We start from the raw sequence: 12,505 nt of genomic DNA on the forward strand, positions 1-12,505 counted from the left end.
ACTTTAGAAGGGTGAATATTATGGTATATTAATTATATAAAAATTTTAGAGGTTCTGTACATAGTGAATTTCCATTCAATAGCATAAACAAGTGCTAAAACTGTCTCTTGATGAGAGCTCTGCCAGCTGAAGTTGTGAGAAACTACATATTTGTAGGAAGAAAATAAATCTAATGAAGAAGCTGCTAAGCATGAATAAGGACTGTCTCTAAAAGTTTAAGGGAAGCTTTTAATAAGCAGTTATTCTCCCCCTACCCATCCCAAACTCAGGAGTTGGCCGAGGAAAAGATATCTCCACTATCACAGGTCATCGTGGGAAAGACATCTCTACTATTTTGGATGAAGAAAGAAAAGAAAATAAACGACCCCAGAGGGCAGCTGCGGCTCGAAGGAAGAAACGCCGGCGACTAAATGATCTGGACAGTGACAGTAACCTGGATGAAGAAGAGAGTGAGGATGAATTCAAGATCAGTGATGGGTGCGTGGTCTGCCACTAGACCCCAAGCCCTACATACCAGCTTAAATAGCCCTGGGCTAGCAGAGAGGCTTGGCCATGTTGTGATGAGTTTTTTGTTCTTCATGCATGTAGACTATCTCTGTTTACTTTCAGGATATTTAAAGCAGATTCAAGAATGCTAATTTTGGTCCTTCTTACTTTAAAACAGAACGGTAGCCTTATGGTTATTTAATATTCAAAATTACATTTAAATTTGAATAACTGCAATTGAACTTTCATTGTTGAGAGCCTTTTCTGTTCCTCTGTTCTGCTACCAGGTCCATGAGGGGTTCCTAGTCATGTGTGACAAATAAGTAATTAGATACTATTCTCTGGTGACTCATAGAGGTTTGGGATGGGGGAAGTCATCCAGTGTGGAATATCAGGAAAGGCTTCTGTGCAGAGTGGGTATTCAAAGAATACTGCAAAGTTTCTCCTTTCAAATTATTAGTGGGGGAAGCGAGCATATAAACCACAAAGTCATTCTGCGTGACTGCTACTAAAATAGAGGTAAAGCATAAATTAGGGTACAGAGGAGAGTTAGCTCAATCCAGGAAGGTCAGAGAAAGCCTCACAGTAGAAGTAAAGCTTGATCAAAATTTGAAGCATAGATATTTGGGCAGATCCGACTGTTTGGGATTAGAAGCAGGATGAGGAAAGAAGGCATTCCAAGCAGAGAAGTCACATGTCCAAGGTAGTAAGCCATACAGTGTTATAGAATATTTGAGAAACTCCTTGTGGCTCAGGATAGCAAGAATATGAGGCTGACATAGACAGTGCCCTGCTGGAGATACGGCCAAAAGATTAAAAAGAACCAAATTGTGGAGTGTTTTATTTGTTATCCGTAAGAATTTTGACTTTACCTGAAAATGATGAAAAACCAGGGTTTTAAACACTAGACTAATGTGAAATTTATGCTTCAGAAAGATTCATCCTGGCATTCATTTGGAGAATAGATTTGGGGAAATGAGACTAGAGATTAGACAACTATTTGGAGAGTTGATTTTATACTTTAGGTGAGATGAAAGCCTGAAAAGAGAAGAGAAATCAGGTTTGAGCAATTATCTCTTAAGAGGTAGACTCAGGAGGAATTAGTAATTGATTAGATGTGAGAAATGAAAAGGGAAATATTTGGATATTTCTCCTAATAGCCTAGGTTTCAATACCAGGTTTCTAGTTTGAGTTACTCAATGGGTGATGGTACCAAATATCAGGCTGGGGAAGAGAAGAGAGAAGTAGGTTGGGAAATAATGAGTTCACTTTTGGACATGTTGAATTTAACACATTAACTCACGACAGTTTTGAGCCCAGAGCCTCATGAAGCATATGTATTAATAACTTATATGTCTCTTTACCTTGTGACCTGCATGGACTATTTTTCAAGTTGCATATAACTCACACACAGAAAACAATGAAAAATAACAGATTTTTCATTGAATTAGAAGGGATCACTTTGTCTTCAAAGTTGTTATTCTATTTTTGTAATAAAACACCATGGCCCCAAGGGAAAAAAATTTTTTTCTACTGTGGCAGTCAGTGTGTTAAGGTACATGGGGTACATCCCAAGAGGTCAAAGCAATTTAGGTACAAAAATCAGCATCAATTCATCTTTATCACCCCTCCCAAGAGAAGGATAAAACGATTTCTCCATTTTATAAACAGGGTGTTTGATAGAATTATCCAGATATGTTGCACTATATGTTACTTAATGATTCCCTGGACTCAGTAGAATTTGAACTCAGAACTCAAAAATGGGTTCACTATTCAAAGTATACCATCATAATTTCTCTGGTTTATCTTGGACAGATCTCAAGATGAGTTTGTTGTATCTGATGAAAACCCAGATGAAAGTGAAGAAGATCCACCATCTAATGATGACAGCGATACTGATTTCTGTAGCCGTAGACTGAGGCGACACCCCTCCCGGCCAATGAGGCAAAGCAGGCGTTTGCGGAGGAAGACTCCAAAGAAAAAGTACTCTGATGACGATGAAGAGGAAGAATCTGAGGAGAATAGTAGAGACTCTGGTAAAAATAACTTGTATTCATATCATACCAATGTGAGAAATTATTATGACTTCTGGAGTCAAGTTCTTAAAATGAAATTCCATTCTTAAGACTCACTAGTTACTGAATTTTTCATATAAAGCACATCTGAGAAAAGTATATACAGATCAATATGTTAACTTGATGCTACGTTCATTTAGTATCGTGATGAGTCCTTTTATTACCAAGGGCTTCCATGTTTAACCTTTATCTTTGTAAGTGTTCCTTGGGAAACTTAATAAGCTGAGAACATTTTCCTCAGATGCCCAGATATCAGAAAGGGAAGAATATCAATTACCTCTCCTATTTAGACCATAATCAGTGATTCAGTAGCTTTTACAAATTAGCAGTGGTTGATGTTATTATAGCTTGTGCTTTCCCTATTTACTGACTATATAGTGAGAGGCACAATAGCTAACAGAAAAGATATGAATGCTTTATGTAATTGGCAAATTGGTAGCTGTCATTTTAATGAAGCAGTGCCACTGATATGAGAATTATGTCCCTGACTCTGGCTATTCTTGGAGGTTTGGGGTTTTTTTGGTTTTCCTTTCCTTTTCCTTTTTCCTTTCCTTTCCTTTCCTTTCCTTTCCTTTCCTTTCCTTTTTCCTTTCCTTTCCTTTTTCCTCTCCTCTCCTCTCCTCTCCTCTCCTCTCCTCTCTTCTTTTCTTTTCTTTTCTTTTCTTTTGAGATGGAATCTTGCTTTGTCGTCTGGGCTGGAGTGCAGTGGTGCAGTCACAACTCACTATAGCCTCAAACTCCTGGGCTCAAGTGATACTCCCACCTCAGCCTCCTGAGTAGTTAGGAAGATAGACATACGCAACTAACTACACATGGCTAATTTCTAATTTTTTGTTTTTGTAGAGACGAGGTCTCACTGTGTTGCCCAGGTGGTCTCAAACTCCTGGCCTCAAGTGATCCTCCTGCCTCGGCCTCCCAAACTGCTGGGCTGACGGACATAAGCCTGGCTCTTTTTTGTTTTAATATCTTTTTTTCTAAACCTTTGAAATAAGTGGTGATGTCATGCCCCTTTATCAGTGATTATTTCCTAAGAACAAGAACATTTCTTATTTAACCACAGTATAATTATCAAAGACAGAAATTTTAACATTGATATAATGCTATTATCTAATCAACATTACACATTCAAATTTCATCAGCTATCTCAATATTGTCCTTCATATTTTTTTTTCCTAGCCCAGGATCCAATCTAGAATTATACATTGCATTTATTCTGTCTCTTTAGTCTTTTTAAATCTGGAATGCTCCTCATATTTTGTTTTTATTGACCTTGACTATTGATCTTGACATTTTTAAAGAATACATAATTAGTTATTTTGTAAAGTGTCCCTCAATTTGGTTTTTCTGTTTCCTAGTAATTAAATTTCAGGATATGCTTTGCTGTTTTTTTTTCTTGTAATTAGTAAGTTATTTGTGGAAATTTGAGACTGTGTAAATATCTCAGTCCTTACAAGAGATTTCATCTACTAGTTTTAGTATCTACTGATGATTTTCTAACTCTACCATACCTCTTATATATTTATTAATTCTGTAAGTAAGAACTTTCCCTTCTTCTCTATGTATGTATTTGTTCACATCAATGTGTCTTGTGGATTCTTATTTTAGTCAGTGTATATACTACATTACCATCACTATTTAGGTTCGATTTGGCCAGTGGGACTCCTTTAAACCTGTTGGCTAGCTATTTTGAAATATTTGAAACCCATTAGAGGACAATAAGCTTGTATGTGAGAATTCAGTGGAATTTGTTAGCACTCTGAAAAATAGCTGTGACATAATGCCATAGTATCACTCTGGTTTATTGATCAGAGATGACAAGAATAATACTATTTAGCAATATTTTGAGAGTTTAAGTAGCCCTGTGTGCTTTATTTAGCAGGTTTTTATTCCACATGGAGAAAAGCCAAAAATATAACTTCAATTCTGTAGTTTTTTGGAATGGGTTCATGAGTTTTCTTTAGTTAGAGGGTTTATCCTTTGCAGTACATTATGAGTATAGCCACAGGTAGGACCAGCAGATTATCAGGAGACATATTCTGGTAACTGTCCATTGAGAAGAGAAGTTGTGGCAGCTGTGTACCTGACCAGGTCAAATGCAATAAGGATTATTTTTTAAAAAGTATGAAACATTTCCTGATCTTCAGGATTAACTGCTAATAGTATACATTTATGAGGTTTGGCATTAAAGACCCCAATAGATTAACTCATTATTAAAAAAATGAGACTTATAAAAATTTCATTTAATTTTTATGACCAAACTCTGCTTAGTAGTTTTACACTTTTATAACCTAAGGTAGCCACATTTCTACTTAATGGACTTAAATTTTATACTTGATTTCCTTTTTTTTTTTTTTTTTTTTTTAATAGAAAGTGACTTCAGCGATGATTTTAGTGATGATTTTGTAGAAACTCGTCGAAGGCGGTCAAGAAGAAACCAAAAAAGACAGATTAACTACAAAGAAGATTCAGAAAGTGAGGGTTCCCAGAAGAGTTTACGACGTGGTAAAGAAATAAGACGAGTTCACAAGCGCAGACTTTCCAGCTCAGAGAGTGAAGGTAAGGAATAGATACTCTATTTATAGAAGTTTGGACAAGGCAAAAGTAGATGTTACAAAGTGAACTCCGTATTGTGATTCTGTCCCATTTCTTTAAAATTCATATTTTGGTATAAAACCCATAATTTTGTGCCTGGTCACTAATTATAGTTTCATTAAATAATACTTGATAAAAAGGAATTTTTAATATTTCCATGGCAATAATTGTTTTCATTAAAACTTCAAGAGTCTCAGAAAATTGTGATCTGATCAAGATTTACTCTCCTTTTTCCTTTTCCCTCCCTATTACTCATGGCCCTAATTTTAAAATAACTTCCAGTGCCCTGAGTAGTTGAATAGTTTCAGCCAAAATGCCTACTGTCTCTCAGCCTTAACTGTGAGTTTCAGTTGGTAACTGTTTTATTTTTTAATAGCTTTAGCTGTGCCCCATACTGGAAGTGCAAGAAAAGCTCTAATATATAAATGTGTGATTTGAGTTGATTTGATTTTGATTTTTAGATATGGGTTCTCACTGTGTTGCCCAGGCTGGAGTGCAGTGTCTATTCACAGGTGTGATTGTAGCGCACTATAGCCTTGAACTCCTGGCCTCAAGCAATCCTCTTGCCTCAGCTTCCCCAGTAGCTGGAATATAGGCATCCAGCCTCCATTTAATCTTTGTAGTTATTTTAGAGCTCTGCCCAAACTCATTTTAAATGACCCCAGCCCTCATCTTTCCACCTTTCTTTTTTATATAATTAATTCACCATTGTTTATGGTCTGTTTTGAAGATTGGTGGCTTTCATAGATTAACCTTGAATAAAGTTTGAGCCCAAGCCAGGAGAGAAAGGAGAAAAAAATGTTTGGATATGGGAGGCTAAAGAAGGGAGGTGAACATCTTTTTGAGTGTATATTTATCTTCATATGGCATAAAGACAAACATATTTACTAATTTAACCATTAAATACAAATATTTATTGAACTAGGCCCTATCCTAAGCACAATAAAACAGTGAACAAAATAGCCCTTATGTAACTCTTATTTCAGTTGGAAGGGAAAAGACAATAAATAAAATAAATGCTTATAAATAAGGAAGAATATTTGGAATTTCAGATATTAACTAAAGGAAGTCCTCACTAAGAAGACAACATTTGAGTGAAGACTTAAGGAAACAACGTATATGAGTCATGCAGTTATCTAAAAGAAGGGTGATACAGGCAGATGGAACAACAAATGTGGAGGCCTTGAGGCAAGGCCTCCCTCATGATCAGGGAACAGAAGGGATTCCAGGGTTGTTGGCGCAGAATGAGTGAGGGGAAGAGTAACAAGATGAAGGAAAGAGATAAGCAGGAACCAGATCAGATAGAGCAACAGTAAACCACAGCCCACCTGTTTATATAAGTAACCTTTTTGCAAAGCGAGTTTTATTGGAAGACCACCACTCTTATTTGTTTACAAACTGTCTATGCCGCTTTCACAAAAAGTTAAGTAGTTGTGACAGAGACTTTAGAGCCTGCCCTTTACAGAAAAAATTTGCTAACCTCTGATGAGAAAGCGCTTGTCCAGCTGAACTTTCTGCAGTGATGGAAATTTTCTATATCTGTGCTGATCAGTACAGCAGCCACTAACCTCATGTCCCTATTGAGTACTTGAAATGTAGCTAGTATAACCATGGAACTGAATTTTTAAGTTTAATTAATCTTAATTAATTTAAACTTAAAATAACCACAGGTAACTAGTGTCTACCATATTGGATAGCACAGAGTAGGCCATGTGTATACTTTGGGTTTTATTTTGTGTGAGATGAGAAACAACTGGAAGACTTTGAGTAAAGGAGTGATATGATCTGACTTAGGTTTTAATTTGCTGTGGTAGTTGTGTTATGAATAGATTGAAGAGGTCAAAGGCAGAACCTAGGAGACCAGTTGGGCAGTTACTGAAATAGTCCAGGTGAGATATGAAGGTGGGAGGGATGAGGACAGTAGCAGTAAACGGATGAAAAGCTGTCAAATTATGGGTATGTTTGAAAGGTAGACCCAAAGGATTTACTGTTGGGTTAGATGAGAGAAAGAAAGTAAACAAGGATAACTGAGCAATTGGAAGAACAAACCTAAGATTGTGGAGACCACAGTGCTGCAGATTTAAAGAGGTGATTTAGGAGCTCAGTTTGGGGCACATTAGGTTTGAGAAGCCTGTTTAGGTATCCAAGCATAGATATTGAGTAGGTAGTTTGATAACACTAGCCTGGAATTTAGTGGTTGCCTAAAACAAATATGAACGTCATCAACATAAAGATGATATGCAAAGTCATGAGATTAGGTGAGATCTACTAAGATGTAAGTACAGTCATCCCTCAGTGTCCATGCGGGATTGGTTCCAGGACCCCTGCAGATACCAAAATGCACAGATGCTCAAGTCCTTTATATAAAATGCTGTAGTATTTGCATATAACCCACATACATCCCCCCATATACTTTAAATCATCTCTAGGATATTTATAATACCTAATACAATGTAAATGCTATGTAAATAGTTTTTATACTATATTGTTTAGGGAATAATGACAAGGGAAAAAAGTCTATACATGTTCAGTTCAGATGCAGCCATCCATTTTTATTTTGTATGTATATTTTCCATCAGTGGTTGGTTGAATCTGTGGGTACAGAGGGCTGACTGTATAGCCAAAAAAAGAAAAGACATTTAAGACTACCAAGGGCATTTAATAACATGAGATGAGAGCTGGCACAGTGTTTCAGATATACAGAGTTGGGTGCCCAATTTTAATTTTTCCTTGTCAGTATGCTTACATGATTCCCTAATTTGAGGACTAGTGGTAAGGAGTTTCTTAGTTTGTGACTAGACTATCTTCATTTACTTCAAGGATCATCAGTTTTCTTCCCCAGGAAATCCACTCTTGCCTAAAATCATAGGTAAAGTACAGTATGAATCATATTCATACTGGGACTGAGATGAGAGAAATTGGGCCAATTATTGAAGGGGAATATTTATGTACAAGCAAGTCTGAGAGTAGGACATGGGGTGAATACAGGGAGGAAAGTGAGAATTACTTAAATCCATTTATGGTTAACTGTGTCAATGGCTTAAATGTGCTATTTATTCTAGAGAGCTATATGTCCAAGAATTCTGAAGATGATGAGCTAGCTAAAGAATCAAAGCGGTCAGTTCGAAAGCGGGGCCGAAGTACAGATGAGTATTCAGAAGCAGATGAGGAAGAGGAGGAAGAAGAAGGCAAACCATCCCGGAAACGGCTACACCGGATTGAGACAGACGAGGAAGAGAGTTGTGACAATGTTCATGGAGATGCAGATCAGCCTGCCTGTCACAGCCAGCCAAGAGTCCTGCCCTCAGAACAAGAAAGCACCAAGAAGCCCTACCGGATAGAAAGTGATGATGAAGAGGACTTTGAAAATGTAGGCAAAGTGGGGAGCCCATTGGACTATAGCTTAGTGGACTTACCTTCTACCAATGGACAGAGTCCAGGCAAAGCCATTGAGAACTTGATTGGCAAGCCAACTGAGAAGCCTCAGACCCCCAAGGACAACAGCACAGCCAGTGCAAGCCTAGCCCCCAATGGGACAAGTGGTGGGCAGGAGGCAGGGGCACCAGAAGAGGAGGAAGATGAGCTTTTGAGAGTGACTGACCTTGTTGATTATGTCTGTAACAGTGAACAATTATAAGACTTTTTTTCCATTTTTGTGCTAATTTATTCCACGGTAGCTCTCACACCAGCGGGCCAGTTATTAAAAGCTGTTTAATTTTTTCCTAGAAAACTCCACTACAGAATGACTTTTTAGAAGAAAAATTTCAACAAACCCTGAAGTCTTTCTGTGAAGTGACCAGTTTTGAACTTTGAAGATAAATAATTGCTGTAAATTCCTTTTGATTTTCTTTTTCCAAGTTCATGGTCCTTGGTAATTTCATTCATGGAAAAAAAAATCTTATTATAATAACAACAAAGATTTGTATATTTTTGACTTTATATTTCCTGAGCTCTCCTGACTTTGTGAAAAAGGGTGGATAAGAATGCATTCCAAATCTGTGAGGGCCCAAAACAGAATTTAGGGGTGGGAGAAAGCACTTGTGCTTTAGCTTTTTCATATTAAATATATATTATATTTAAACATTCATGGCATAGATGATGATTAACAGACTGTTTAAAAGTTCAAGTCTGTACTGTTACAGTTTGAGAATTGTAGATAACATCATACATAGTCGTTTAGTAACAGCTTTCGTGAAATCAACTTGTTTACTACTGGAGATAACCACACTTAATAAAGAAGAGACCGTGAAAGTACCATCATAAAAACCTTTAACCTAAGTTTCTGTTATAGCGGAATTTCTTTAAAAAAATAAAATCATCTGAAAAGCATTTGTACAGTAAAATGTATAATGAAGCTTTGACAACCAGACTGTGCTAGCAAATTTTTTAAATAGCTTTATGCAGTGGTGATAAGGTGGCCTCTAATATACTATATCTGATGGAGAGTTATTATTGAAATGGGTGTGGTCTTTCTTAAGGCCTAGGTGGAATGTAAACTTTGCCAGTAGTGTAACTCTTGTCTTCTGGCCACTTGATGTTTAAATATATGGAATATCATTTTGAAAGAAACACATCTATATATAACATACATGAAGAGATGCTAAGCTGACAGCAGTATTTTAGCACATTTAAAGACGGGGAATGGATTTTCAGGTGAATTTTAACTGGTCTATTCTTGCCCTTAGTATCTACTTCAAATTGAAGTCTACAAACAAAGCAGTTCCTTTGGGAGGTTTTTAGTTTGAGTTTGTGTGTGTGTGTGTGTGTGTGTGTGAAAGAGAGAGAGAGAGAGAGAGAGAGAGAATTTCCTATCTGCCTGGATATATTAGCAGGGTTTGAATGTAGTTTTGGCCTTTGGCCATTAGGCTTCTATTAAAATTCTTTAATAGTCACACAACCAACGTAGAGTTGAATGAGAACTGCCGATATACTTAATAGGCATGACATCCATTTCAAACATCTCAACACTTTGAAAAAAGATAAGCCCTTTGTTTCCAGAAAAAGGGATTTGTAACTAAATATCTAACATGTAATTGACACTAAAATAGGAACCTTTATCTTATTTAGTTTCTGTTATAGCTGTAAAATTTCAGGCAGAGCCATAACATTGTACAGAGTGTAGCATTTGTGATTAAACCTTACCTGTCGAATTCTGAAACTTTCAACCATTACTTCTGTGAATACTTTTGCCCTGGGATTTGGGTTTTTCTGTTCCAGTGTTGTGTCTGTTGCCGGCAATGGGCACACCATATCTGCTGCTGGCCCAAGGCACTTCATTAATTTTTCTTTCCAGATTAAGTATTATATGTGCTAGTCAGTATATAGTAAAGCACTTCTCTTTTTTGTTATTAAAAAGCTGGCATTAGACTTGCATCCTAAATACCTCTCTAGGAACGTTATACTCCTTTTCCTTCCTCAACAGGTGTTGCCCTTAAGTCTCATCCTTTGGCCTTGGAAGTTTATAGCTGTTGTTTTTCAGTTGGTGTTGGTTCTTTTGTTTCACTTCAGTTCTGTAGTACCTGCCCATTAATATTTTTGCTTTGATTCTAGCAATGTATATGTATCTGTATAAAAAATAAAATAATGAAAGCAGCCTAATAATAGGATGCAACAATAGCATGTGGTTCCAAGCAAGTTGTGATTTTTATTTTGAGACAATGTTCCACTTGAAGGGAGGGAAGGGCTTTCATTCACAGAGAGTAAAGTAGGGCTTTGGAAGGAGCCACATTCGCTTACAGAAACTCTTTTCTGGCTAGGTTTATTTTATTTATTTGAAAGTCAGCTAAGAATTTTAACCATTTTAACTATCTAAAACAGGCAGGCAATATAGAAGGATTCCTACTAGTGCAAGGTAAGTGGTTCGAATGTACAGGTGGCCTTCCCTGCCACCCATTCTCCCTCTACCGTTTTATTTCTGCAGCCGGGTAAAGCCACTATCATGTAGAAACTCTCCCATGTACCCTGTCTCTACCTCTGGACATACCAGCTTCTTCCACCTATTAGTTCTACTCCTCAGTTAAGCCAAGTGATCAGAAGTAGTATAATTTATTTTAACAGGATGCCTAATGTGAAATAAGGAATTTTTTTTACTCTTCTGCTATAGAAAGCCGAGGGTAATTTTTATCGTAGTAAAGACTGAGTATTCCATTTAGCAAATGTCCTACTGACATGGGTTATGATACCACTTTTGCTGCCTGATATTTACCAAACTTGAAAAAGTGTTTGTCAACTTGATAGCGAGTGTATTCCTTCTCACCTTATATTTTGATTAAACCAATTAACTATAGGTCATCTACCAAGAATGTAATCCAAGCAGCTGATAAATATAAATTATTATGCAGATAGATTGATTATAGGTGATTAAATTTTGAACAGTTCAAAAACAATTATGCTGCTGGGTGTTTAGATAGGTCAAAGAACCTATGTTCACTGAATATTCACTCTGAATATACCTTGAAATGGGGGGTAAAAAAACCAAAATATGGAAAAACATAAATGTTCTGTATCCAAAGGTACATACAGTCATTAGGAACTAGAGAAAGTATAGGAAAGCAGAAACTGATCTAGAGTTTAGGCCATCTTGGATCCTTGTTAGAGAAGTAACCCATGGATTTAGATTCACAATATCTACTATATAATAGAGCCCTTTAATAATTTAAACCCTTTTTTAAAAAATACAAGTTGGAATCCCTAGTCTACAGCAAATGTATTAAGGGGAGATGTAGCTTAGCATTCAGTATATTTGGTTTGCAATCTCTGTAAAGGTTTGAAAACTAGCCAAATTTTCACAAAGCAGAAGCTTTGAATAGAAATATATGTGAAAAGGACTCAGACTGATAATACACATTTTGATTTTGTACGTTTGTGCTGATGAAATGGTGTTTAATGTAGAACATTTTCCATTGTTGGCACATTAATGCAAAATGATGGCAGAGATATTTTCAAGAATATAAATGATATATTAAGGTTGGGTTTCCTTGACATCCTTTTTCCAAATGCTCAAGGTTGCAGATTCAGAGGATAAAGGTGAGTTTCATTTAGAGTAAATCCATATCTACTGGTAATCTATTTTTTTTTAATTGACCTGTCAAAGAACCAAGAACTTCAGTTGCTAACAAATTTGTTGAAAAAATGATTTTTAAATCAGTTAATTTTAAAAGGATTTTACACACTGTCCAGTTTTTACTTTTTGGTTGATAAAACCCATCCCATAATATACATTTGAGCAAAGTACATATATTAAGAAAAATATGGACATTTACTTGTTTAAATTTTGAGTTAATATGATAGGGAAATGTTAGCTATTAAGTGGGATTGATGGAATGTCCTTTGTCACAAGGAATGCCTTTTTA

General features: G+C 36.4%; 1 protein-coding gene across 1 annotated transcript in view; it reads left to right on the plus strand.

The window, feature by feature from the left end:
- RSF1 (remodeling and spacing factor 1) overlaps nucleotides 1–8,940 on the plus strand; it is a 119,883-nt gene extending 110,943 nt beyond the window's left edge. Inside the window, exons 13-16 of the mRNA XM_069469198.1 lie at nucleotides 270–477; nucleotides 2,302–2,522; nucleotides 4,929–5,117; nucleotides 8,216–8,940. Coding sequence (XP_069325299.1) covers nucleotides 270–477; nucleotides 2,302–2,522; nucleotides 4,929–5,117; nucleotides 8,216–8,790 — 1,193 coding nt within the window. The 3' untranslated portion in view covers nucleotides 8,791–8,940. The remainder of the gene's footprint in view (nucleotides 1–269; nucleotides 478–2,301; nucleotides 2,523–4,928; nucleotides 5,118–8,215) is intronic.
- Nucleotides 8,941–12,505: the final 3,565 nt, after the last annotated feature.

This window comes from Eulemur rufifrons, chromosome 6, assembly GCF_041146395.1.
Source record: "Eulemur rufifrons isolate Redbay chromosome 6, OSU_ERuf_1, whole genome shotgun sequence".
Classification (NCBI taxonomy): Eukaryota; Metazoa; Chordata; class Mammalia; order Primates; family Lemuridae; genus Eulemur; species Eulemur rufifrons.